General features: G+C 48.2%; 2 protein-coding genes across 5 annotated transcripts; both read left to right on the top strand.

Annotated features, from left to right (window-relative positions):
* Positions 1 to 494: 494 nt before the first annotated feature.
* On the top strand, positions 495 to 12,187 carry TEKT2 (tektin 2). Of its 4 annotated transcripts, XM_020983676.1 has the most exons (12): positions 495 to 681; positions 1,298 to 1,375; positions 1,481 to 1,689; positions 1,972 to 2,097; positions 2,283 to 2,488; positions 7,847 to 7,990; positions 8,237 to 8,351; positions 8,615 to 8,722; positions 8,895 to 9,038; positions 9,318 to 9,397; positions 10,239 to 10,380; positions 11,674 to 12,187. In XM_020983676.1, the coding sequence occupies exons 3-12, from the start codon at positions 1,534 to 1,536 to the stop codon at positions 11,860 to 11,862; spliced, it is 1,410 nt and encodes a 469-aa protein (XP_020839335.1). In that variant the 5' UTR covers positions 495 to 681; positions 1,298 to 1,375; positions 1,481 to 1,533; the 3' UTR covers positions 11,863 to 12,187. The 4 variants fall into 4 exon arrangements, with proteins under 4 accessions (XP_020839335.1, XP_020839337.1, XP_020839336.1 ...); XM_020983678.1 differs by lacking the exon at positions 8,615 to 8,722; XM_020983677.1 differs by lacking the exon at positions 1,298 to 1,375.
* A 3,507-nt stretch (positions 12,188 to 15,694) lies between these two features.
* ADPRS (ADP-ribosylserine hydrolase) lies at positions 15,695 to 21,076 on the top strand. The gene is made up of 6 exons (XM_020983675.2): positions 15,695 to 15,947; positions 18,307 to 18,403; positions 18,621 to 18,828; positions 18,978 to 19,162; positions 19,566 to 19,666; positions 20,202 to 21,076. The coding sequence occupies exons 1-6, from the start codon at positions 15,737 to 15,739 to the stop codon at positions 20,492 to 20,494; spliced, it is 1,095 nt and encodes a 364-aa protein (XP_020839334.1). The 5' UTR covers positions 15,695 to 15,736; the 3' UTR covers positions 20,495 to 21,076.
* The last annotated feature ends 1,439 nt before the right edge of the window (positions 21,077 to 22,515 follow it).

Raw genomic sequence — 22,515 nt, forward strand, 5'->3', positions numbered from 1 at the left:
GGTGCTTAATAAATGCTTGTTTCCTTCCATGTATATGTATGTGTGCATGCATATATGTGCCTATGTATATGTACACACACACACACACACACACACGCGCGCACGCACACATTTTTTCTTAGTTTTCTCTCACCCTTTATTTCCCCTTTCTCACATTTATCTTGATCTTAAGCAAACTAATACTTGCATTCACCCTGGTCACAAATCGCTCTGCATACATTATCTCATTTGATACTCACATCAGTCCCGAGAAGTTAGATATCCCAGGCATTTTACAAATATGGAAACTGAAACCCAAAGGGCTTGTGACTTTCCTATAGCCGGCCATACAACCAGCATTCCGTCACTCGTGGACAGGACAGGCTATTTTCCCATTTCCCAACAGTGATCTTAACCGACAGAATCCTGGCTATGTCTTCCCCTATCAGAGACTTTGGCGCTGACGTCATAACTCACCACTTAGGCCCCGCCCCACCAAAGAATCCCTCCCTTAGATCCCCAGATCCCCAGCTCCCTCCTCCTTGTGTTTTCTGCTCACTTGCGTTGCCTAGTTAAACAAGAGAGGGTTGGCTCTCATTGGCTCTCGGGAAGAGCCGTTGCCTAGCTACTCGCGGGGCATGCTTAACACCTGCGGGGTAGCTTAAGTGGACAAAGAGAATAGTTTTGGACGAAGAAGAAGAGGTAAGAACCCTGCGAAGCTAGTGGGGAAAGGGGCTAGGGAGTGGAAAACTCAGACCTGGGGCACTCTCTCACTCACAGGGAATCTCCCCTTGTCACTAGAGAGCCAGCTGGGCTCCCACTTTGTCCTCATTCTACCAAGCCTGACCATGCCCTTCCATTCTCTCCTGGGAGGCAGGGAAGACTGGGCAGCCCTCCAAGACTGAGGTGCTGAGTGAGGCCCCTCTCAGGAGCTTTCAACCAGACTGAGATCCCCAGGGCTACATCTTACTCACACTTCCCTAGTCTCCCACATAGCCTGCAGCCCAGAGCTTTTTGTAGGGTTTGAAGAGAGGAGACTTGACTGAGACAATGAAAACTGGTTTGATTGAGACTGGCGTACTTGGGGTAGGGGAGGAAGTGGGACGAGGTGATCCTAATGTTCTTGTCCACCAGGCCATCTTCTGCCAATACATGGTGGCTCCCCCTATCAGCTAAGCTCAGCTCAACTAGGGGTATTCAACACCATCAGCTAACTTTACTTTAGTTCAGACTCTTTCTTAGGGGCATGCTGATTATATTCCAAGCTGGGGCTTGGAAAAAAAGAGGATTTGTCCCCTTTTTCTTTCTCTGTATATAGGTGCATATACACTGTGAAAAGAGAAGCAAGCTTACCAGAGAAAAATACCTTTTAAGTTCATTCTGGAAAGGGAAAAGGGTAGGTGGGCAGGGAGTAAAATATATGGCAGGGAATGGGGAATGGGAAGGGAAGAGAAGCTGTTAGATGGTTTTCTCTAGGCCGACTTTTTTTTTTTTGTCTCAGTGGGCTCGAAGCATCCAGGGTCAGGGTGTGAGTGCCCCTGCCAGCCTTGAACCATGGCCATACTGAGCATCAAGCCTGGCCAGCGTTTCCGGCTCCCTGACTGGCACATTAACAGCTACTTGCTTTCCTCTAATGCTGAGCAGCAGAGGGATGCCTCACACCAGATCAGACAAGAGTGCCGCATCCTTCGCAACGAGACCAACAACCAGGTAAGGAGAATGAGCAGAGACATACACCCTCTTCATTCCTTGTCCTTGAAATTCCTAACTGCCAACAACTCCCCGGCTGTAATGATGCTTCAAGCCTTCCAAAGCATGCACCTTACCACAGCTACACTGCAAGGTGAATTACTCAATTAACCACATTTTACTCATGCAGAAACAGACTCAGAGAGCTTAGGTATTTTGCCCAATGTCACACAGCTTTTGTCAGAGTCTAGTCTTTTTTCTGCTATATCATGCTCCCTCTCACATAACTCTTCTCTCTTCCAGACCATATGGGATGAACATGACAACCAGACCCGCCTATCAGAGCGCATAGATTCTGTTGACCGATGGAAGGAGATACTAGACAAATGTCTGACTGACATAGATGCTGAGATTGATGCCATGACACAGGCAAGGGAGCTGAGGGCAGGGTGTAAAGTTGGGTACCAGGGCATCACGGGACAGCATCCCTCTTGGGCAGGGAGGTATTGCTGGCCTCAGCTGGCACCCACTCTAGTGCCAAGAGGTTTGACAGGGCAGCAGTCCAACTTGGGAGAATCCTTTTGGACTTCCCTCCCCCTGTCCCTTACCCCCAGATGAAGGAGGCAGCAGAGAGGGCCCTGCAGGCCAAGAACCTCCCTCTGGATGTGGCAATTGAGTGCCTAACGCTGCGGGAGAGCCGGCGGGACATTGATGTGGTGAAGGATTTTGCAGAGGATGAGCTACACAAGGAAGTGGAGGTGATTGATTGTGCCAAGGAGGCCCTGCAGCAGAAGATCAGAGAGGTTTTTGAGCAGCTTTGGTAAGGACTGAAAGGAAAACGGTACCTGTGCTCATAAGCAAACATGGGGGTCAGCCTGGCTATGCCTGTGCATTCCTGCTTTTACACACACACACATACATGTCTTTTACATGGGTGTGCATATGCTCAATGTCTGCCCAGGGTATGTTAGATATGCTTGCATATGCGTGCCCCATATGAGATACATGTGCAAGTATGCTTACTAAAATGCCCACTGATACGCAGAGTATATTAAAGTGTCAATGTTCTTGTGGCCACACATCATAAATTAGAGGCATTCATTCCTGGAGTATTTATTGAACACATATGCAATATTAAGCTTCTGGTTGGGAGGGATTATGAATGATCTGGAATTATCTGAAAAAATAGGGGGTGATTTATGACCTGCTTCCTAGAGGAACTTGGAGGTAGATGGTACACACTGGTCTTTCCCACATGTGGAGCCCTGTGGTGATAATGGTCATCTCCCCTCTCAGAATTCAGTTCACCTCCAAGCACAAAGTGACTGCTAGGTGTAAGACACTGCATTAAATGCCAAGGATACAAAGAGAAGAAATGACCTGTTTCTGCCTTCAAAGAGCTAACATTTTATTCAGGGTGGTATGTGGATAATCCATCTACAAATGAAGGGGATACAAAACAAAGTGTGACCAGGTCAAAGGAGAGATCCAGGCAACATTTTCTAAGAAAATCTGATGCAAGACAGAACACTTGTAGGTGGGCATATGTGTATAATAGAGAAGGCTTCCTGGAGGTGATGGGCCTCTGAGCCTCAGCTTGCCTTATAGGGAGATAATAGGGATTTTGGAAGGTGAGGCAGAGTGGTGCATTTCAGGCCTGGGGGCAGCCTAGGCAAATTCAGAGAGGTGGAAGATGAGATGCTAGGTTTGGGGAAAAGCTAGAATTCCAGCTTAGCTGCAGCACAGAATGTATGATGAGTCAAATGCAAATGAGGTTTAAAAAAAGTAGATTTGGAGCCAGATTGTGGAGGTCCTCCAATGCTAAGAAATGTATATTTTTTTCCTAGAACCAATAAAGAGGATCACTGAAGGTTTTTTAAAGAAGAGAGTGGGCTTAGATTCTTCAAATCTTGCCCCTGCTCAGATTCTTCAAATCTGGCCAGTACCTCACAGACTCTCAGATTCCTCAAGAGTCCGGCTAACATGGGGCAGCTAGGTAGCTCAATGGATAGAACACCAGCCCTGAAGTCAGGAGGACCTGAGTTTAAATCCGGCCTCAGACCAAACACTTGACACTTACTAGCTATGTGACCCTGGGCAAGTCACTTAACCCCAATAGGCCCCCCCCCAAAAAAAGAAGAGAGTGACATGATGGGACCTGTGCCTTAGGAAGATTATTTTGGCAACTATATGAAGGATTGGTTGGTGAGGGAAGAACCTGGAGGCAGGGAGACCGGTTTAGGAAGCTAGACAAAGTGAGAAGTGATGAAGGCCTCAACTAGAATGGTGCGTGGAAGAAATGGGTCAAAAGATAGAGTGGAGACTGAAATGACAAGATTTGGTAACTCATTAGATGGAGGAGGGGTAGTACAAGGGAAGGGTAAGGAAGAACAGGGGGTCAAAGATGATTCCAAAGTTCTGGGTCCAGGAATCTATGTTCCATCAACCAAACCAGGGAAGTCGAGATGAGGAAAAGGTCTGGAGGCATGGGGGAGATGTTGCTGTTGAGTTCACTTTTGGACATGTTGAGTTGGAGGTCCCAGCAGGATATGCACATAAAGATACTTTGGTAGGGAGCTGGAGATGCAGGACTCTGGAGTAAAAGGGAGATATTGTGACTGGAAATAGGGAGATTTGGGAATCATCTGTGTCATGGAATTCAAACTTTACGTATGGACAAGATGACCATAAAGTAATGTGTAGTTTGAGAAGAGAAGAGGTTCCAGTACAGAGAGTCATGAGGGATGACTCAGGCTTAGCCAGGATGGCGGTGTGGTGGCAAGAAAGAGATGATGACCTAGAAAAGTAGACTAAGAAGGCTTGGCACAACAGGTAGGAAAACACGTAGAAAGCGGTGTTGTTTAGAGCAATGTCTCCAATGCCAAAAGGAGGAATATTGGGGGCAGGAGGAGAGAGAGGAGTAATCAGTGATAACAGTTGTTGATCTGAGGTTCACAAAGAACCCTGCTTACATTATAATCTCGTCTGAACCTTCTAACGATTCTGTAAAGCACAGGAACTACAGGCAAAATTTATTCACGACAGATGAGGTTTAGAGGTTTAGAAAGGCTCTATGGTCACACAGCTGGTCTCAGAGGCACGACTCAAACCTGGCTCCACCTGAGTCCAAGTCCAACACCCTAACCTCTATACCACCTGCTATTGTTGGATTCTGCCAAAGGATCCCATAGAATCCCAGGCCTTCAGAGCCAGAAGAGAGCACAGAGGCCAGCTAGTACAAGGCTCCCCGGCCATGAATCCCTGAGAGCCCACCGCCTTCAGCCCTGGCATAGTCCACTATTTCCTTTTTGGATAGTTCTATTAGCAATCATTTTTTCTTCCCATTAGGCTTACTTTCCAACTTCCATTCACTGCTTCAAGTTCTGCCCTTGGGGCCAATCTGTCCTCTGTATCAGCCCTTGAAATGCTTAAAGACAGTTGTCTTATTCATCTTCCACCAGATTCTCTCCACCGTGCTTCCCAAGCTGTGCCCCCTCCTCACTTCCTGGATCGCCTCACATATAATCATTTACAATTCTATTCTGCCCAGTCCCTTTTCCCTATCCTTTCAGAGCCATATGCCAGCCATGGGTCTTATCCCACCAAGTCTCAGTAGCACCTCCAAGGTCAAATCCATGTTCCTTGTATTAGAATCTCTAGTTGCTTGTTGTCTATACTTTGTACATTCATATATGGACATTGGATCACCCAGGATGCCTTGTTGCCCCTTCTTAAAAGACTTCCCTAGATGAGAACAAGCCTTGACACCTTTTTATATTCCCTTCAAATCCCAGTGTTAAATAGATGTCAATCGACTTAGGGTTGGACAATGGCATCACACTATCTGACCATCATAGACTGTGTCCTGGAGCAATTCCTTTCCTTTTCTGGATCCCATTTTCCTCCTACATAAATGAAGGATCTCTAAGATCCCTTCCACCCCTGACATTCTATATTCTTTTGTGTGTGTGTGTGTGTTGCCCTCCCTCATTGTAATAGAAGCTCTCTAACGGCAAGGAATATGTTTTTCATTTGTATCCTCAGTGCTTAGGGCAATGTCCAGTTTACATTCATTCATTATGTCAATCCACAGATAATAAGCTGGTACCACAAGCTTGTAAGAGTAAGCGATCAGACAGGATTGCCTCTTGGGAATTTTGGTACTTTCAATGATTCCAAACTATTTGCTAACATAGAAACCTATTCTAATGCCACCATGAATCATGTAGTACAATAATTTCAAAATAACTAAAATTAAAGCCAACATAAAGAAAGGCATGTGGTTGACATAAGGAGACTATGGTATGTTACCAATAACTATATAAATACCATTTATTATTTTAATTACATGAATTTAAAATAACTATCATATGCATAAAATATCTAAGTCAAACTGTAAGCACAATCAAGAAATATAAATAAAATCACAAAATTGTCATTATAAATGTAAAAAATAAATAGTTGTTAAGGTATTCATTGTCTTGCTGGGGTCATGCCAATATGATTAAAATTACCATTCTACTTCTTAAAGTAACTTATAAATACACCAATCAAACTGCCAAAATTTAATTTTAATGAGCTAGACAAAATAATAATACAATTCACTTGGAGGAACAAAAGGTCTAGAATCTCAAGGGAACTAATGAAAAAATGTTGTCACAGAGAGGGAAAAGGATCTCTAGACTTCAAAATACATTTTTAAGACTAGTAAAGTTATCTAATAATGATTTTTTATTAATTTATTTATTTTTAGTTTTCAACATTCACTTCCATAAGATTTTGAGTTCCAAATTTTCTCCCCATCTCTCCTCTCCCCCTGATATTCTATATTCTGTAACTGACAATTTCTGTCATTACCAAATCTCATTCTAGATAGCCTAATTGGAATATAACTGTACAGGACTTTCTCGTCTCGATCCACTCTTTCTTCAGACAACCTAGCTAAGCATACAGTACATGGGGGCAATACTGAAATGAAGTTTTGTTTGCCCCCACGTTACTTTTCACCCACTACCTCTCAGACTGTTGCCTCCACCCACTCAAACTAAGCTTTCTCTGGAACCTACATTTTCATAGAGACCCTTTCACTCTGGGCCCATTACTGATTGATCCCCAACCTTTGGCACCTTCCTTTCCTAGCCTAAGCAGCTAGGTGGCACAGTTGATAGAGCACTGGGCTTGGAATAAGGAAGACTCTTCTTCATGAGTTCAAATCTGGCCTTAGACATTTACTAGCTGTGTGACCCTGGGCAAGTTAGTTAACCCTGTTTGCCTCAGTTTCATCATCTGTCAAATGAGCTGAAGAAGGAAATGGCAAACCACTCCAGTATCTTTGCCAAGAAAACCCCAAATGGGATCATGGAGAGTCGGACACAACTGAACAACAAATTCCTAGCCTGACCTATAAAGCACCTCAACACTTACCTACTTTGCAGGGCTGCTGTGAGGATAAAGTAAGATAACAGAAGAGAAAATGCCATGAAAACTGGCATTCAGTCAGAGCATGAGAATCTTAATCTCAAGGTCACAGAATCAAAATTACCCACTGTAGTGTTGGCACCTCTAATACCAGGCAGACTAATGCTGCAGAAAAAGCCAGGGCTGGGAGTCAGGAGACCTGGGTTCTAGTTGTGACTCCAAATCACTCTCTCTTTCTGGACTTTGGTTTCCTCCTCTGGACAATGAGGGAGGTTATAGATTAGTAGAATGCCAGAGCTAGAAGAAATCTTAAAGATCCAGTACAATTCTTCCCTCCCACCCCCGCCTCATCTTTAGAAGTAGGAAAACTGATGCCCAAAGAGGAGAACGCCTCACTCAAGTCATTGTATCAAGGCAATGGTAGAACCAGGTCTAGAACCCAGACCTCTTAGATCCAAAGTTGGAGGTCTTTGTGCTGTCCACACTATTCTTTGGCAGATGTGATGTCTAGGCAGATAGAAAGCTCAGGGCTTTGAAGCTGGTATTAGGATATCTGGGTATCTCATTACCCTACAATGAATGAGAGGTAAAGGCCAGGGAAGAGACTCTTCCTCACTCAGCTTCCACCTGAGGGAGCCCTGTCCTAACCAGGCCCTAGCCTGGGCCTGAACACTATATCCATCTGTCCAGGGAAGGGCTTTTCTAGGCTGGTTAGTAACTATGGAAGACACCTGAACCCTTATGTCCTTGCCCTCCCTAGTCTTCTTCAAGAGGCAAGGCAGCAACTGAACTCTGACCATCGAGGCAAGATGGAAGCACTTGAGATTGACCGTGTCTGCCTCTCACTCAATGTTCACTCTCCCAACATCTCCCTGAAGGTCAACCCTACCCACATTCCCAATGGGTAAGTCTGGGCCTTTGGTCCTGAGACTCCTTCTTCCCTTGTCTTCTCTGTCTTCCTCCTTGGTGTGTGGACCCTCCCTACCCATGGGGCCTGACCAACTACTCATTCACCCATCCTCTCCACCAGATAGCCCTTATAGGATTCACATCTGATCCTTGTTCAATGCATGTGTGGCCTGTGTCTGACTCCTTTGGGGCCCATGCCTAACCCTTGTGGGGCTGGCCTGTGCTCTTCTGGCTGCCCCAGCTCTTGCACGATACAGCAGTGGGATGAGTACAGTCACTACAACAAGGACCGAGCAGAGGCTGAGAGGAAGGCTTCTGCAGATCTGCGTGAAGCTACAGCCCTTACCATTGCTGAGGTGAGCCCAACCACCCAGGCTCCCCAAAACCCATTTCCCTCCCTGCTCAGGGAGCTAGTCACCATCCTTTCCAAACATAAATAAACTCATCTGTCTATCAGAGACATACATATGCCCATCTTCCCTTCCCCCTTGATGGACCATCTCTTTAGCAGGATATCAACTTCTCCCCTGATCCCTGTCATATTCCCATACCCCATTCACACTTCATTATCTCCCTGGCCCTGTTCTCACCTCCTTTATCCCCTGATCCTTAACCCCAGACCAACAATGAATTGGAAGCCCAGCGTGTGGCCACTGAGTTTGCCTTCAGAAAGAGGGTTCGAGAACTAGAGAGGGCCCTGAATGAGCTCAAGTGGCAGGAGAAAAATGTAAGGAGTCCAGTGGCCTCCAGGGTCCCCTGGGGGAGCTGGGGGTGAGGAACAAGGGTAGGCATGGGGAGATGGTGGGCAAGGAGTCAAATCAATGTTGAGGGGGTTGTCAGTCAGCAGAGCAGAGTAGGCAGGAAAGCCTGTCCCCCCACCCTCTGGCCTCTTCCCTAAGACCTTGGAAGAAATTGCAGAGTTGGAGGAGGACATCCGACGGCTAGAGGAAGATCTACGAGTAAAGATGAAGAATCTGAAGCTAGCGCACACCCGGCTAGAAACCCGAACATACAGACCCAGTATGGAGATGTGCAGGGACCAGGTGTGTGCATGCGTTTGCATATGTCTGTGCCTACCCAGGGATAACGGAGTTCCCCAGCTAGATCCCGAAGCCAGTGGCACAGAGGTCCTGAAGAAATGGAGATCTACAAGGAGGGGAAGTAACCTAGGCAGGGACAAACAGTAACAGAGCTGGATCTCAGAACAACCTCAGGATCCTTCCCTCTCAGCTCCAGAGAGATGAACACAAACATACAGGGCTAAGCTCTGTGGGAGGTCTGCAGGAGGTCAATTCCCCTGATCCCCATCCCTTCTTCACCAGGTACAATATGGGCTCACTGATGAAGTGCACCAGCTGGAAGCTACCATAGCCACCCTGAAGCAGAAACTGGCCCAGTCACAGTAGGTTTGGGGCCTAGTGAACTGGAGAGTCCTGGGGCCCCGTAAGCCACCCCATTGGCTGACATGGATCCTGACCACAGATAAACAGGCCCCCAGGTCATAGGAGTTGTTCATTCAACCAACATGAAGTACCTATTGTGCTCATGCAAAGAACTGTATACTTGGAGCTGAGGGAGATAAAATGATTAGACAAGACACCTTTCCCTTCTGGAGCTCCAAAGACATACAAAGTGAACCACAGATACATGATATGAAATGATCAGTGCATGGGAGGAAGTACAGACAGAATGCTATGTGAAGTCCTAGGGGAAATGTTCTTATGGAGCCTGGGGATCAAGAAAGGCTTCCTGGAGGAGATGGCATGTGAATTAGGCTTTAAAAGAGGGGGGGAGGGTTTGAAACAGGAAGGGGAAAGGATGTTCCTGGTACAAGTGGCCAGATGAGCAAAAGCACAGAGGTGGAAGAATACAAAGAACATTTCCTGGGCAAAGAGTAGGGTAATATTTGGGAGTATGAGGGCATCCCCAAGGATCGTTGTCTAATGCCCTCATTTTACAGGTCAGGAAAATGAGGTCCAGGGAAGGTAAGGGACTTTCCCAGACATACAATGAGCTAATGCCAGAGCTAGACTAGAAGAGTCCTGGGTCCGGGGCTAGGACTCATGGGGCCTTGACCACTTTCTGTCTTTGCTTTCTGTCTTTGCTGTGGCTAAGTGCATCGTAATAATAGCCATGCTGAAGTTGAGGCCCCTTTCCCCTCCCTCTTTTTGTGGGACTTTGCCTGGGGCACAAGGAGAGAGGGCAGAAGCAGCCTGGCCCTAAGTGTTCCTCAACACCCCCAGGGATGCCCTAGATGCCCTTTACAAGCATCTGGCCCGGATCCAGGCTGACATCGCCTGCAAGTCCAACTCTTTGCTGCTGGACAACAAGTGTTTGGACACCCGACGCAAGCTGACGGTACCAGCTGAGAAGTTTGTGCCGGAGGTAGATACCTTTAACCGAACCACCAACCGCACTCTGCCCCCCCTCAAGAATCGGCAGCTAGAGCTGGTGTAGTGGCTACACGGGAAACGGGAACGTGGCCGGGAATGAGAGAGTCTAAGTCCAATAAAGCCCCAGGTGTAATGATGATGGCATTATCAATAATCATGGTGGCTTGACTTTTGTGGGGGCTTGGGGAAAGGCCTTGCCTAGAGTCAAGAGTAAGTAGTAGTCTCAGAATGACAGCATTTCAGAGTTGGGAGGGATCTAAGAGTGATCTAGTCTAACCTGACCTTCTACTGCAACATCACTGACATCCTAGACCAGGAGTGCAGAACCTGTGGCCTTGAGGCCACATTTGGCCACTTCAGTGAAGTTTGGATTCAGTCAAAGGGCTGAATTGGAAGACCTAAAGTGCCACATGTAGCCTCGAGGCCGCAGGTTTCCTACCCCTGTCTTAGACCCTCTGCTTGAACAGTTTCAGCAAGGGGAAATGTACAACCTCGTAAGAAGGGCTAGTTCACTTTGGGACAGCTGCAATGTGGAGGAAGCTCTTCCTTACATCAAATCTAAACTTGCCTCTCTAGTTTCAGTTCATTTCTCCTAATTCTGCTCACTGGGGCCAAGCAGACCAAGGCTAACCCTACTTCCATATGATGGCCTTTCCAATACTCGAGGGTAATGATTGATCACCTCCCTCAGAAGTCTTTTTAACTCCAGGCTAAACACCCTCAGATCCTATATAATAGCAGACTCCAGCATTCTCACTGTCTTCATCTTTGTCTTCTGGACATCAATGTCTTTTCTAACATGCAGTGCCCAGAATGGCAAATGGTGGTTCAAATGTAGTCTGATCAAGGTAGAGAACAGCGAAGCTATCACATCCCTCATTCTAGACACATAATATAGTGTAGGGTAGCTTGTAGTACCCTAAAATCCCCAGATCTTATTCACACAAGCCACATCTCCCCTATCCTGTACTTGTTCTATTTTTAAACCAAGTACAGAACTTTATCTCCATTCGTTTTCCTCTTAATTGCTCTGGCTCATCGTTCTAGCCTCTCCAGATATTTTTGGATCCTGATGCTGTCATTCACCAGCTTGCTATCTCTCCCAACACTGTCCTCTCTAGACTTAATAAGACTGCTTTAGATGGCTTTATCCAAATCACTATACAAATATTAAGCAGCCTAGGCCTAAGGACAGATTGTCAGGGTACTCCACTAGAGTCTCCCCCACCCCCAAGAAGACATCAAGCCATTGATGACTGCTAATTTGATCTGGTCTTTCAACCAGTCCCCAGTCTACCTCAGCATCCTATTATTGAGCCCACGTCTCTCATCGTGTTCAATTCTACAAATGTTTATAAAATGCCTACTGGATGGAAGACTTCTTCATCGGACACTTTTCCCATCTCGTGGCACTCATGGAAACCTAGCTTCCTCTGGAAGACACTGCATCTGTGGCTCCCCTCTCTGGTACTAGATACTCCTTCCCCAGTGCTCCCCCAACAGACTGGGCTAAAGGGAGGCATGGGCATACTTTTCTGCTCTTCACTGTCACTCCCAGACTATCACTTTGCCACCATAAGCAATCTCTCTTTGGAGGCTTATTTCCCTTGACTGTGTCACCTGGCCAGATCTTTGTCACAGTCATTTATCTTGCACATGGTAGTAGTAGCTTAGTGAAAGCTGCATGGAATTGCCAGGCATCATATTCAGCACTGCAGAAAGATAAAAAGGGAAAGAGGTCTGCCCACAAGGAGCGAGACATTAGTATGATGTGTGTTAATAAAGATGAAGTGACTTGAGTTGGGAGATCTCTAATTTCTCTTAGGTATTTAGAATGCTTCTGGCTCAGAGACTTGCCTCAGAAGAGGTCCATTAACAGATATTATGGGTTGTGTTTCTGGGCTTCCAAAGAAATTTAATTGCTGCCTCCAAGAAGCCCCGGATGTGGAAGCAGCATGGTATAATGGAAAGAAGACGAGATTTGGAGTCAGAGGGCCTGGGTTTGAATCCCAACTCTACTACTTACTATATACTGTGTGACCTTGAGCAAATTACTAACCCTCTCTGGGCCTCAGTTTCCTAATTGGTAAGATGTCTAATTCTGTGAGCTGATGAAAACAAGTTTCAACTTATATGGCCCCAGTCCCCAGGGATGCATGTAGGCTGTCTTAATCCATCCAGATACCAGCATTATGCCTTTCCCCTGATGCTTGCTTGCTGTGGTAGAGGTAGAATTATTTCCTGAGTCTTTGCCCTTCATTTTTCATTCCTTATTAGGCAATTCTGAGAATATCCTGATTTCAGTGGTCTGGACTAGCCCACCACCTTGCCTCACAGGTGATACAAACTGTCAAAAACTCTAGATGTTTGAGGGGCCTTGGATGCCTCTTACTGCACACCTGATCAGTACACCAATCTACCCATGGAGCTGGGAATGGTGGGAGCACCCGCTTATGTTCTTCCCCATAGGCATCTGTTCTAGTGCCTTTGTTGCCCTCTCTGTATGGCAATGTCTCTCTTGAATAACAGCTCCCTCCCCCTTTTCCCTGCAAGTGCCTTCACTTCCAGTTTGAAACTCAGTGAACTACTTATTCTTGGTGGGATCAGGCATATCTGTGTATGGGAGGTGGTGGTACCTGAATAGAACCTTGAAGCTAAGGAATGCAAGAGGAAGAGGCTAGGGCTGCATTTTACACTCTGGGAACAGCCTGTCTGAAGGCCCAAAGGACAGCATAAAACTCTTGTCAAGTGCTTTCCTGAAATGTTCTATCTATAACATTGACCAGGGAGAGGCCTACCAGGTCTGAAGGGGCCCAAGAGAAATTTCTCTTCTTAAGTTTCACTCAGGAGAGATTCATGACTTCAGGAAACCATCATTTGGGAAATAAGCAAACGTTTATTCAAATTCAACACTTATAAGGCACCTACTGTGTACAGAGTACTCCAATGACAGCTGCCTGTGCACGACTGAAAGGTCCTACTAAGCTGGAAAGAGTCTGAGTATAGGCCTATTGTTACTATTGTATGGATATCATACAAGGACCAAGGTCCAGCCTAGACGAAATGTGGAAAAGGCTCATCACCAAATGCTTGCCTTGGGCAAGCCTTTCTCCCTTTCTGGGCTTCCATTTCCTTAGGTGCAAAATCTGGGAATTGAACCAAATTATAAGAGCTAGAGCTGGAAATGCCCTTCCAAGTCATCCAGTTCAACCTCCTTATTTTACGGATGAGGTCCAAAGAGATTAAGTGACTAATTTCTAAGGACTCTTCCGCTGCTGAAATTCTACAATTTGGCCATGAATGGATGAGTTTTTTAAACATAACTTAAGAAACCACCTTTTTTCCTTTTTTTTTTTAAGGCAATTGGGGCTAAGTGACTTGCCCAGGGTCACACAGCTAGTAAGTGTCAAGTATTTGGTCTGAGGCCGGATTTGAACTCAGGTTCTCCTGACTTCAGGGCCGGTGCTCTATCCACTATGCCACCTAGTCGCCCCCAAGAAACCACCTTCTAAAGGTATAGAGGTAAGATTGAGATCTGTGCAGGTAAATATAACATGGAAACCACAGATCTCTGAAGTATTAAAACTATGCTTGCAGTGTCCTAGGTCAAGTGGGGTTGTAAGCAGAAATGGAGATGTTTAAAGCTTTGTCCCCATCCTCAGGAAATTCTGAACCCATCAGGGAAAATCAGTAGTTAAGGGAGCTTAGTTGGACAAAGAAACAGACTTGAAGAATCATAGAATGTCACAGTTAGGAGGAGCTTTAGTTGGCCTCTAATTCAGACCTTTTTTGTGTGATTGACCCTTTTGGCCATGGTCTATAGAAACCTAAGGACCTCTTCTGAAAATCTTATAAAACTGAAGAGAACACCAAATTTTAGTTAGAAGTTAGTGAAAATAAAGATGTCATTTTCCCCCCCATCCAAGCTCATGAACTTCCTGAAATCCGTCTTAACCACAGGTTAAGAACCCCTATTCTAGACCAATTCTCTTTGGTTAAGGCTGCAAGAAGTTACTTCTGCCCTTTGAAGCTCCCTTCCCCGAATCCCACTAAGAGGAAAAGCTAGGATTACAACTCAGAGCAGTTTGACTCCAAATCCTGGATGCTTTACACCACACTGGGCTGGGATTTGAATTCTCTTCTGCTACTTACTTGGAAAGACCCCTTGCTCTAAGCTTCAGTTTCTTCAATCTGTAAAATAAAGAGGGTGGGGTGGGATACCTAGATTGGATACCCCTAAGGTTCTTGCTAGGAGGCAGCCACATGCCATAACGGGTAGAGGGCTGGCTTTAATAACAGTTCATAATTATGTAACTGTTAATAAATGTAGGTGAGTTATTTCATTTGATCCTCATAGGAAACTCATGAGATTGGAGCTATTATCCCCATTTTACAGACAAGGAAACTGAAGCTCAGGGTGAAAAGCCTTGCCCAGGGTTAGGTGCTAAGTGCCTGAGGCAGAATTCCATCTCCTGTCCTCATTCCAAGTCCAAGGCACTTATCGACTACGCTAGTATACCTTGGTTCAAGTCTTAACCATGACAAGGTTCCTTCTTGTTGTGGCCACTGTACTGATGGTTTTCCTGGCTCCCTGACTTCATTCTGCGCCACTTCGCCTAAGTCCTCTGCATGCTTCTCTGTATTCATCAACTTCTTCGTTTGTACACAGCTCCATCAAATAACTAGCATTTATAAAGCGCTTTAAGGTCTGCAGAGCGCTTTAGAAACATCACCTCGTGTTCTGTGACGGTCTTAGCCCTTCCCCAGTGGATCGACAAGTGTCTCGGGCTCTTCCGAAGCTGCCGCCTGGCTGCGTCAGCCTGGGCGAGTGACCCGAGCCGTCCGGGTCCCAGGCGGCTTTGAGGCTACAAAGCACGGAGTGCTTGCAGCCGAGCCAGACCAAAAAGGTCTCTCCCAGCCCGTCCGTTTTAAAGGTCCAGAGAAGTTCGATGTGTCGTGATAACAGCCAGTGAAAAGAGAACGGGTGGGAGCAAACGCCCGGGAGAGGCGGAGCCTTGCAGGGGGCGGCGCCTCGCGAGGGAGAGTGGGGGTCGGAGTGGAGGAAGGGGAGGGGCAAAGGAGGGGGGGCCTATGCCCCGTATGGGGGTGGGACCTTGCAGGGCAGAAGCGGGGCCTGCTTGGGGCAAAGGAGGGGGGCCCAGTATGGGGAGTGGGGCCTTGCAGGGCAGAGGCAAGGTCTAGCAGGGCAGGGGCGGGATCTGCGCGAGGCCGCGGCTTCCCGGGTAGCTCGACCTGACGCTTTTCTGCAGGGCGGGGAAGGGGCGGGGGGCGTGAAGGGAGGTGGGCGTGCCGGCGCCCCCGGAAGTGGCGATAGACTGTGGCGGTTGATGGCGGCTGCGATGGCGGCGATGGCGAGCGGCGCGGCGGCCGGGGCGGCGCGTTCCCTATCGCGGTTCCGGGGCTGCCTGGCTGGGGCGCTCCTCGGGGATTGTTTGGGGGCAATCTACGAGGCGTACGAAAACGTTACCATGGCGTCACTGCTGAGTCACGTGGGCAGCCTGGAGCCCGAGCCTGGAACTACGGGAAGTGCGCGCACAGGTGGGAGGAGCGCGCGCACACCGGTGGGGGAGAGGCAAGGGGCGCGTGCGCCGGGGGGCGGGGCCTAGACAGGCATAAAGAGAACCGGCTTGGAGGGTCAGTCCAGGAGCTCGTGGGCCGGGCCTGGCCAGGCCTGTCGTGGCCTGGCCTTGCCTTGCTTTCCCTTCCCTTACCTTCCCTCCTCTGCCCTCCCCTCCCCGTTCTGTGCGGAACCTGCTCTCCTTTCGGTTGCCCCTTAAGCTGCTTCAGCCCTCCACTAGACATCAGAAAGTCTAGGTTTTGTTGGGAGCTGGAAAGGCACTTCAGAGGCCCTGGAGACCCCGCTTCCCAGGAGTCAGGCCCGAAACCCGCCTTGGCTTGAAGACCTTCAGTGCAGTGGAGCTCGCTCTGTCCCAAGGCAGCCCTCTGCCCCTTTTGGATCTCTCTGACTGCTATCCGTCCGAAATCTGCCTCCTTGTAACCTTCCCCCACTACTCACAGCCCTTTTAACAGGGACCAGTCCTTCCCATGGCAGCCTTTCCTCAGCTTGAAGAGAGTTACCATGCATCCTCCAAGTCGCTTCTCCATTCTAAAAATTACCATTTCCTTCGGCCGATTCTCATATGCTTGAACTGGAGACCATGGAGGTTGCTCTGATTTAGACCCATTCCACCTCATCACTAAAACATATCCTAAACCAAGCCCAGCAATCCAGGTGGGCTAGATGACCTCAAAGGTTCCTTCTAACGCTGAAATTGTAATCCTGTGCCTATCACCCACTTATTCCTGGAAACTGTAACTGTCTTAATAGAGTTTAGGTTTACATTCGCTTTCTTGGTGTCACACTGTTGCCTCGCACTGAAATTAGAGTCTACTGATACCCCTAGAATGGGAACTGGGGGCCACATGTGGCCCTCTAGGTCCTCAAGTGTGACCCTTTGACTGAATCCAAACTTCACAGAACAAATCCCCTTAATAAAAGGATTTGTTCTGTAAAACTTGGATTCAGTCAAAAGGCTGCACCCCAGGACCTAGAAAGCCACTTGTAGCCTCAAGGCCTCAGGTTCCCCACCCCTGCCCTAGCTCTTTCCTAGATGAATTGATGTCTAGCTTTGCGTCTACTATCTTACAGCTGAAAGGTTAATTTTCTGAATCCACCATTAAATTTCATCTCATTTGATTCTGCCCAGTGTATAGCCTGTTAAAAATCTTTTTGGATCCTGACTTTATTATCCAGTGTGTTCTCTCTCTCCCATATTTGTGTCATGTGAAGATGTAAAAAGTATGTCTTCTGTGCCTTTAACCATGTCGTTAATGAAAATGTTAAATTGTCAAATAGAGTGGAGGGCCAAGGCAAGGAAGTCCTAGGGAAACCCCCTTGACCTTCCCTTTTCTTTGCCTTAGTTTCTCCTACTATAAAAATAAGAGGATTACATTAGGTAGTTTTTAAGCTTCCTTCTAGATCTGATTTTTTTGTGATCTGTGTCCTAAGTAGCTTCCCTCTCCTTTTCCTGCTTTTTACCTATCCCCTCTTCATCTGTATCAGCAGGCACTGGAAATTCAAGATGCTGTAAGAAGGTCCCTGACAGGCCATGCAGGGCAAGATAATAACAATGCCAGGACATGTGCTGTGTAGCATAATGAGGAGTGTAGGCAATTAAGACTGCTGAAGTTTAGAGGAAGGACATCACTGGGGTCAGAGAATGTCTTGTGGAAGACTTAGGATTTGATTGGGTCTAAAGGGATGACCAGGAATTAGAGGGGAAAAGGTACAAGTAAAATCAAGGAGGGAAAAGCACATCTGCTTTGGTAAAGTCAGATCCCATTGACTTGAGTGAAGGGGCTCATGCTAGGAAATGGTGACAGAGAAGGTTGGAGAGATAGGTATGGGCTAGATTGTGGAGGGCCTTCAATGCCAGGATAAATTATATCCTGTAGGCACTGGCGAGTCATGGAAAGTTTGGAGGCTAGGGGCTGATATGTGCAGAGAAGTGTTTTAGTAAGGTAATTTTGGAGAGACAATGGAGGTTGGCTTAGAGAAACAAAATCCTAGAGGTTAAGAAAGGTGAAATGGTTTGGACTTCAGGTGAATGCCTCGACCAGAGTATTGGCAGGATTCATGGAAAATTGGGGGGGTGGAGTTTGAAGTCAAGATTTGCCAAGACTTGGTGAATGCCTAGAAGTGGAGGGCCAAGGAGAGAAAAGAATCAAAAAAGGACTCTCAGGTTCTAAATTGGGAGAATGACAGAAATACAGAATTGTTTGGGGAAAAAGATGATCTACTTTTAGCCCTATTGAGTTGGAGAGGGCTGAGACTGTCCCTTGACTGCAAGCCTCAGCCTCCCCCCAACTCCACCCTACCTCGGCCCTCTCCCTGCAGAGGTCCTGTACTACACAGATGACACTGCTATGACCAGAGCCCTGGTGCAGTCCCTGCTGGCCAAGGAGGCCTTCGATGAGGTGGACATGGCCAAGAGGTGAGGGGGGGTGGGTGAACAAGGCAATTCCCTGATGTAGCTAATGGTTGTCTAAGGTTTCTGAGCCTCCTGCCCAGAAAGACTAAGACAATGACCCTTGCTGCTTATCCCTAGACAGCTTCTGCTCATCCCCTTCCCTCTCCCGGGGCTATTTCCTTTTTTTTTGACTTTGGGATCTCTTGAGGCCTAGCCAGGGTTCTTGCCTTTCCCTCTCCAGGTTCGCTCAGGAGTACAAGAAAGATCCAGATCGAGGCTATGGTGCTGCAGTGATTACTGTGTTCAAAAAGCTGCTGAACCCCAAATGCATAGATGTCTTTGAGCCAGCTCGGGCTCAGTTCAATGGAAAGGGTTCCTACGGCAACGGGGGCGCCATGAGGGTAGCTGGCATCTCCTTGGCCTACAGTCATGCCCAAGACGTTCAGAAGGTGTATGAGCTAAGCTGACCGCTGGGGTGGTTCTTCCTTCTCTTTCCTCTTCTCCCTGGCATGGCCCTAATGATATCATTCCATTCTGCCTCTATCCTGTTCCCTGGCACATCTCTGACGACAATTGTTCTCTCTCCATCCTTTCCCAGTTTGCCCGGCTCTCAGCCCAGCTGACCCATGCCTCCTCGCTGGGCTTCAATGGTGCCATCCTGCAGGCTTTGGCCGTGCACCTGGCCCTACAAGGGGAATCGTCTCGGGAGCAGTTTCTCCAGCAGCTCCTGGACCATATGGAGGAGGTGGAGAGTGATGACCGGTCTCTGTCGGAAGCAAGGGAGTAAGTAGGGATAGACACTTGAACACTATCGGCTGAGTGTGGGCTGAGCCATGAAGGTCTGGGCATGAACTAGGCCAGTGCTAGCAATGGACTAGGATCTGATTCTTTTCCTTTTTCCTTTTTTCATGGAAAGCACTGAGTAAAAGTTGAAAGAAATCCATACGTTTTCAGAAGAAGAGGTGCCCTGTTAGGACTCCTTGGATCTCAGGGAACAGATGCATGCTAAACCAGATTTTACACTGTCTGCCTCCCCTACACACGCCCCTCCCTCCCCCACACACCTCACTGTCCCCTTCCCCTGTATGCTACTCAGCATTCTGAGACCTAAGACCTACTCCATTCTCCCAAATCTGGCCTCTGTGCCCATCAGCTGTGACCTCTCTGGCCTCTCTTTGATTCCCAGGCTGGGCATGGGGGACCATCCATACTCGAACAAACTGAAGAAGATCTCAGAGTTCTTGGAGCAGGGCTTCATGACCAAGGAGGAAGTCTTGTCTGAACTCGGTGGGTTGGCTGCAGGCTGTACTTTTCTTTCTTCCCACTCCCACCCGCACCCCCACCCCCAGATGGATAGGCCTGCTTCCACCCTTCAGGGGCCAGAAAGGAGAAGACGATATAATTCCCTACCCTGACTTGTCCTTGCCAGCCCTGGGTCCAGGGCAGAGATGAGGACGTACATCTCTGCCACTGAGTTCTTCTCCCAGGGGAGGAACTTGGCTCTTGTGGAGGCTGAAGTGAAGAAGCTGGGGTGGGGGCTTAGGTTCCTTTACCCTCGTTTCAGCTTTCAAAGCAAAAAAGTGCCATCTCACCAGTGCCCAGAAATGGTGCGCCAGTTTAACTTACCTGCCGTAAAACACAAGAATACTTTAACCGAATTGAATGTCTTGACTACTCAATTGGCCTCATCTGTTTCTCTCCCTCGGGCCAGCTTACTAGGCTTAAGAACCTCCCCAATCAGGTGAGCTGGTCCTGCCCCTGAAAGAGAGAAATCTCTGTCCTGGGGTGGTCTCAGACTGCTTCCACCTTGTGTCCTCAACAGGGAATGGCATCGCAGCTTTTGAATCAGTCCCCACCGCCATCTACTGCTTCCTGCGCTGCATGGCTCCTGACCCAGCAATCCCAGCCACCTTCAACGGCCTCCAGCGGACGCTCATCTACTCCATCTCATTGGGGGGGGACACCGACACCATTGCCACCATGGCTGGGGCCATTGCTGGGGCCTACTATGGGTTGGAGCAGGTTCCAGAGAGCTGGCAGCAGAGCTGTGAGGGTTATGAAGAGACCGATGTGCTGGCCCGAAGCCTGCATCAGCTCTTCAGTAAGGACCTGTGAGTGTTGTTGCCAGTGCACATTCAGGCAGCAGCCCCTCGCCAAAAGCGGCAGACCTCAGGGCCTCCTATGCTTTACTGCCCCGCCCCTCCTGCAGCCTGGGGCCGTGTGTGGTGATTGGGAGCTGGGGCATGGGAAGAGGGGCCCTTTGTTTCATTGGTGGTGAGTGGTATAGGTATGGCCCTCTGCTGGCTGGGCCCATTATTTGACCACATCTGTGACCCCCTAAATCCCCAGAGCTTGATTCTGGGGTTTGAGTCAGGAGACCTACATGACTAAAACAGGAACAGATTTGAACTGAAGGGAGATATTTCTGACTCTTGGCAGGAACAAAAGATAATTGAAACCATGGGTTGGGGAGGTAGACGTGGTCTCAGGAGGTTTGCTTTCCTGGACTGACCAAGCCTGGCCCACTGGCCTGGGGACTTTGAGAGTCTTGAAGCTGTTAGTTTGGGGGACCTCTTGGTTGAGGTCCCACTGGACATCAGCTCTGTTGGGCTGAGCACCCACTACAGCTTCCACTGGAAATCATGCAGCCTCCCAATAAAGTTACCGGCAGACCCTGCTGCTGCCTTCTAAGCTCTGGATACTTTGTCTCTTTTGCCTGTGGGACTTCTTTGTTCCATCCTGGTAGTGTGCACTAGTAGGAATGGTGTTGGGGGGAAGAGCTAGGAACCCAAGGAGACAGGGAGGCAGGTTCCTCTGAAAGAACCTGAGACAGCCTGTGGGATCTGGGGGAAGGTCAGAGTAGTGGCCATTCTGAGAGCTTTTCTTGTAGGGTGTCACAGCGGGGCTCAGATGATTGGGCCAACTCTCTACCACAAGAATGTTTTCCCCAACGATTTGAAAGCTACTTAGCCTTGGATATAAGAAGGGTGAGGGAGTGGGGGACAAGTATGGGTCCAAGAAGTTTCTCCTGCCCAGCAGGAGCCAGACTTGGGCCCTCAGGCTCACCAGATCAAGGACGGAAGCCTGCTTTGGGGCAGCTGCAGTGGAAAGGAAAATGGCCCCTGATGAGAGTCAGGGCCAGGCAAGATCATTATCTGTGTGACTGATGGCCACAGTATAGTTCCATGTGGAGCAGCAAGAACCCTGTTACATCTGTTTTGTCAAAAGTGCTGTTCTGCAGTCTATCTGATGGAATGTTTCGCCATGCAAGGGTCCTGTTTACTTGCCCTAGCTGGCTTCCAAGAGGAAGTAGTTGGTTTGCCCCAAAGCAGGGATGGATGCACTTGGAAGTTTACACAGAGTCTCATTCCTGGATAGGGAAGAGTGCCTCAGGCAGCCTCTCTGGGATGCTGCTGCCTTGCTGGAATCTCTCCTGCCCCCTCAGAGCTGTGGGAATGTGAGGTCTGAGCCTCCTGCCTACCGTGGGGAGTTCTAGTCTGGGGAGCAATTTGTCCCTCACTGAGAACAAAATGTGTTGGGTGGGGGGGATTGTCAATGACAGCTATTTCTAGGCTCAATTGGGCCCCCTTAGAGACTAAAGGGTCCAAGGGCAGGCAAGAAAGAATGTCCCAAGAAAGGCTGTCCCCAAATCTGCCTGGCCCAAAGAATAGAGAGCTCTCCTTGAGGAAGTTAGTACCCCTGGTTACCCCAGGCCAAGGCTGTCAAACACATGCTTTCATAGGGAACCTCATAAGGCATCTGGTCCAAACCCCTGCCTGAAGACCAAATCGTCTCACACAGATGGTCCCTAGGGCTCAGTTTAAAAACTTCCAATAATGGGGAGTTCACTATGTCCTCATCATGAGGGAGGTTAGTCCCAGACAGCTGGCTCACCTCGAACCCCATCCTCCACACTTGAGAACTGGTGCCTGACTATAGCTCTGCCTTCCCTTGGGAATGAGGATTAGTGATTTCATTCATGATTCGCATCAGATGTTGAAATAACTTGTGTTAGGGACACTGAGCCAGCTGTCACGCTCCACTGCTAGAGAGCTCTGTGGAATGCTCTGGAGAGGCTTGGTGTCTGCCCCAGATTAGCCATCGGCAGGCCAGCAGATGCCTTTCTGGGCTTGCCC

Source organism: Phascolarctos cinereus, unplaced genomic scaffold, assembly GCF_003287225.1.
Source record: "Phascolarctos cinereus isolate Bilbo 61053 unplaced genomic scaffold, phaCin_HiC Scaffold_726;HRSCAF=1367, whole genome shotgun sequence".
Lineage (NCBI taxonomy): Eukaryota > Metazoa > Chordata > Mammalia > Diprotodontia > Phascolarctidae > Phascolarctos > Phascolarctos cinereus.

Coding starts and splice junctions, on each gene's coding strand:
- TEKT2 (XM_020983676.1), top strand. CDS start 1,534: ATGGCCATACTGAGCATCAAGCCTGGCCAGCGTTTCCGGCTCCCTGAC. Junction 2,098..2,282: donor AGATTGATGCCATGACACAG/GCAAGGGAGCTG, acceptor CCTTACCCCCAG/ATGAAGGAGGCAGCAGAGAG. Junction 8,723..8,894: donor TCAAGTGGCAGGAGAAAAAT/GTAAGGAGTCCA, acceptor CTCTTCCCTAAG/ACCTTGGAAGAAATTGCAGA.
- ADPRS (XM_020983675.2), top strand. CDS start 15,737: ATGGCGGCTGCGATGGCGGCGATGGCGAGCGGCGCGGCGGCCGGGGCG. Junction 15,948..18,306: donor TACGGGAAGTGCGCGCACAG/GTGGGAGGAGCG, acceptor CTCTCCCTGCAG/AGGTCCTGTACTACACAGAT. Junction 19,667..20,201: donor GGAAGTCTTGTCTGAACTCG/GTGGGTTGGCTG, acceptor TGTCCTCAACAG/GGAATGGCATCGCAGCTTTT.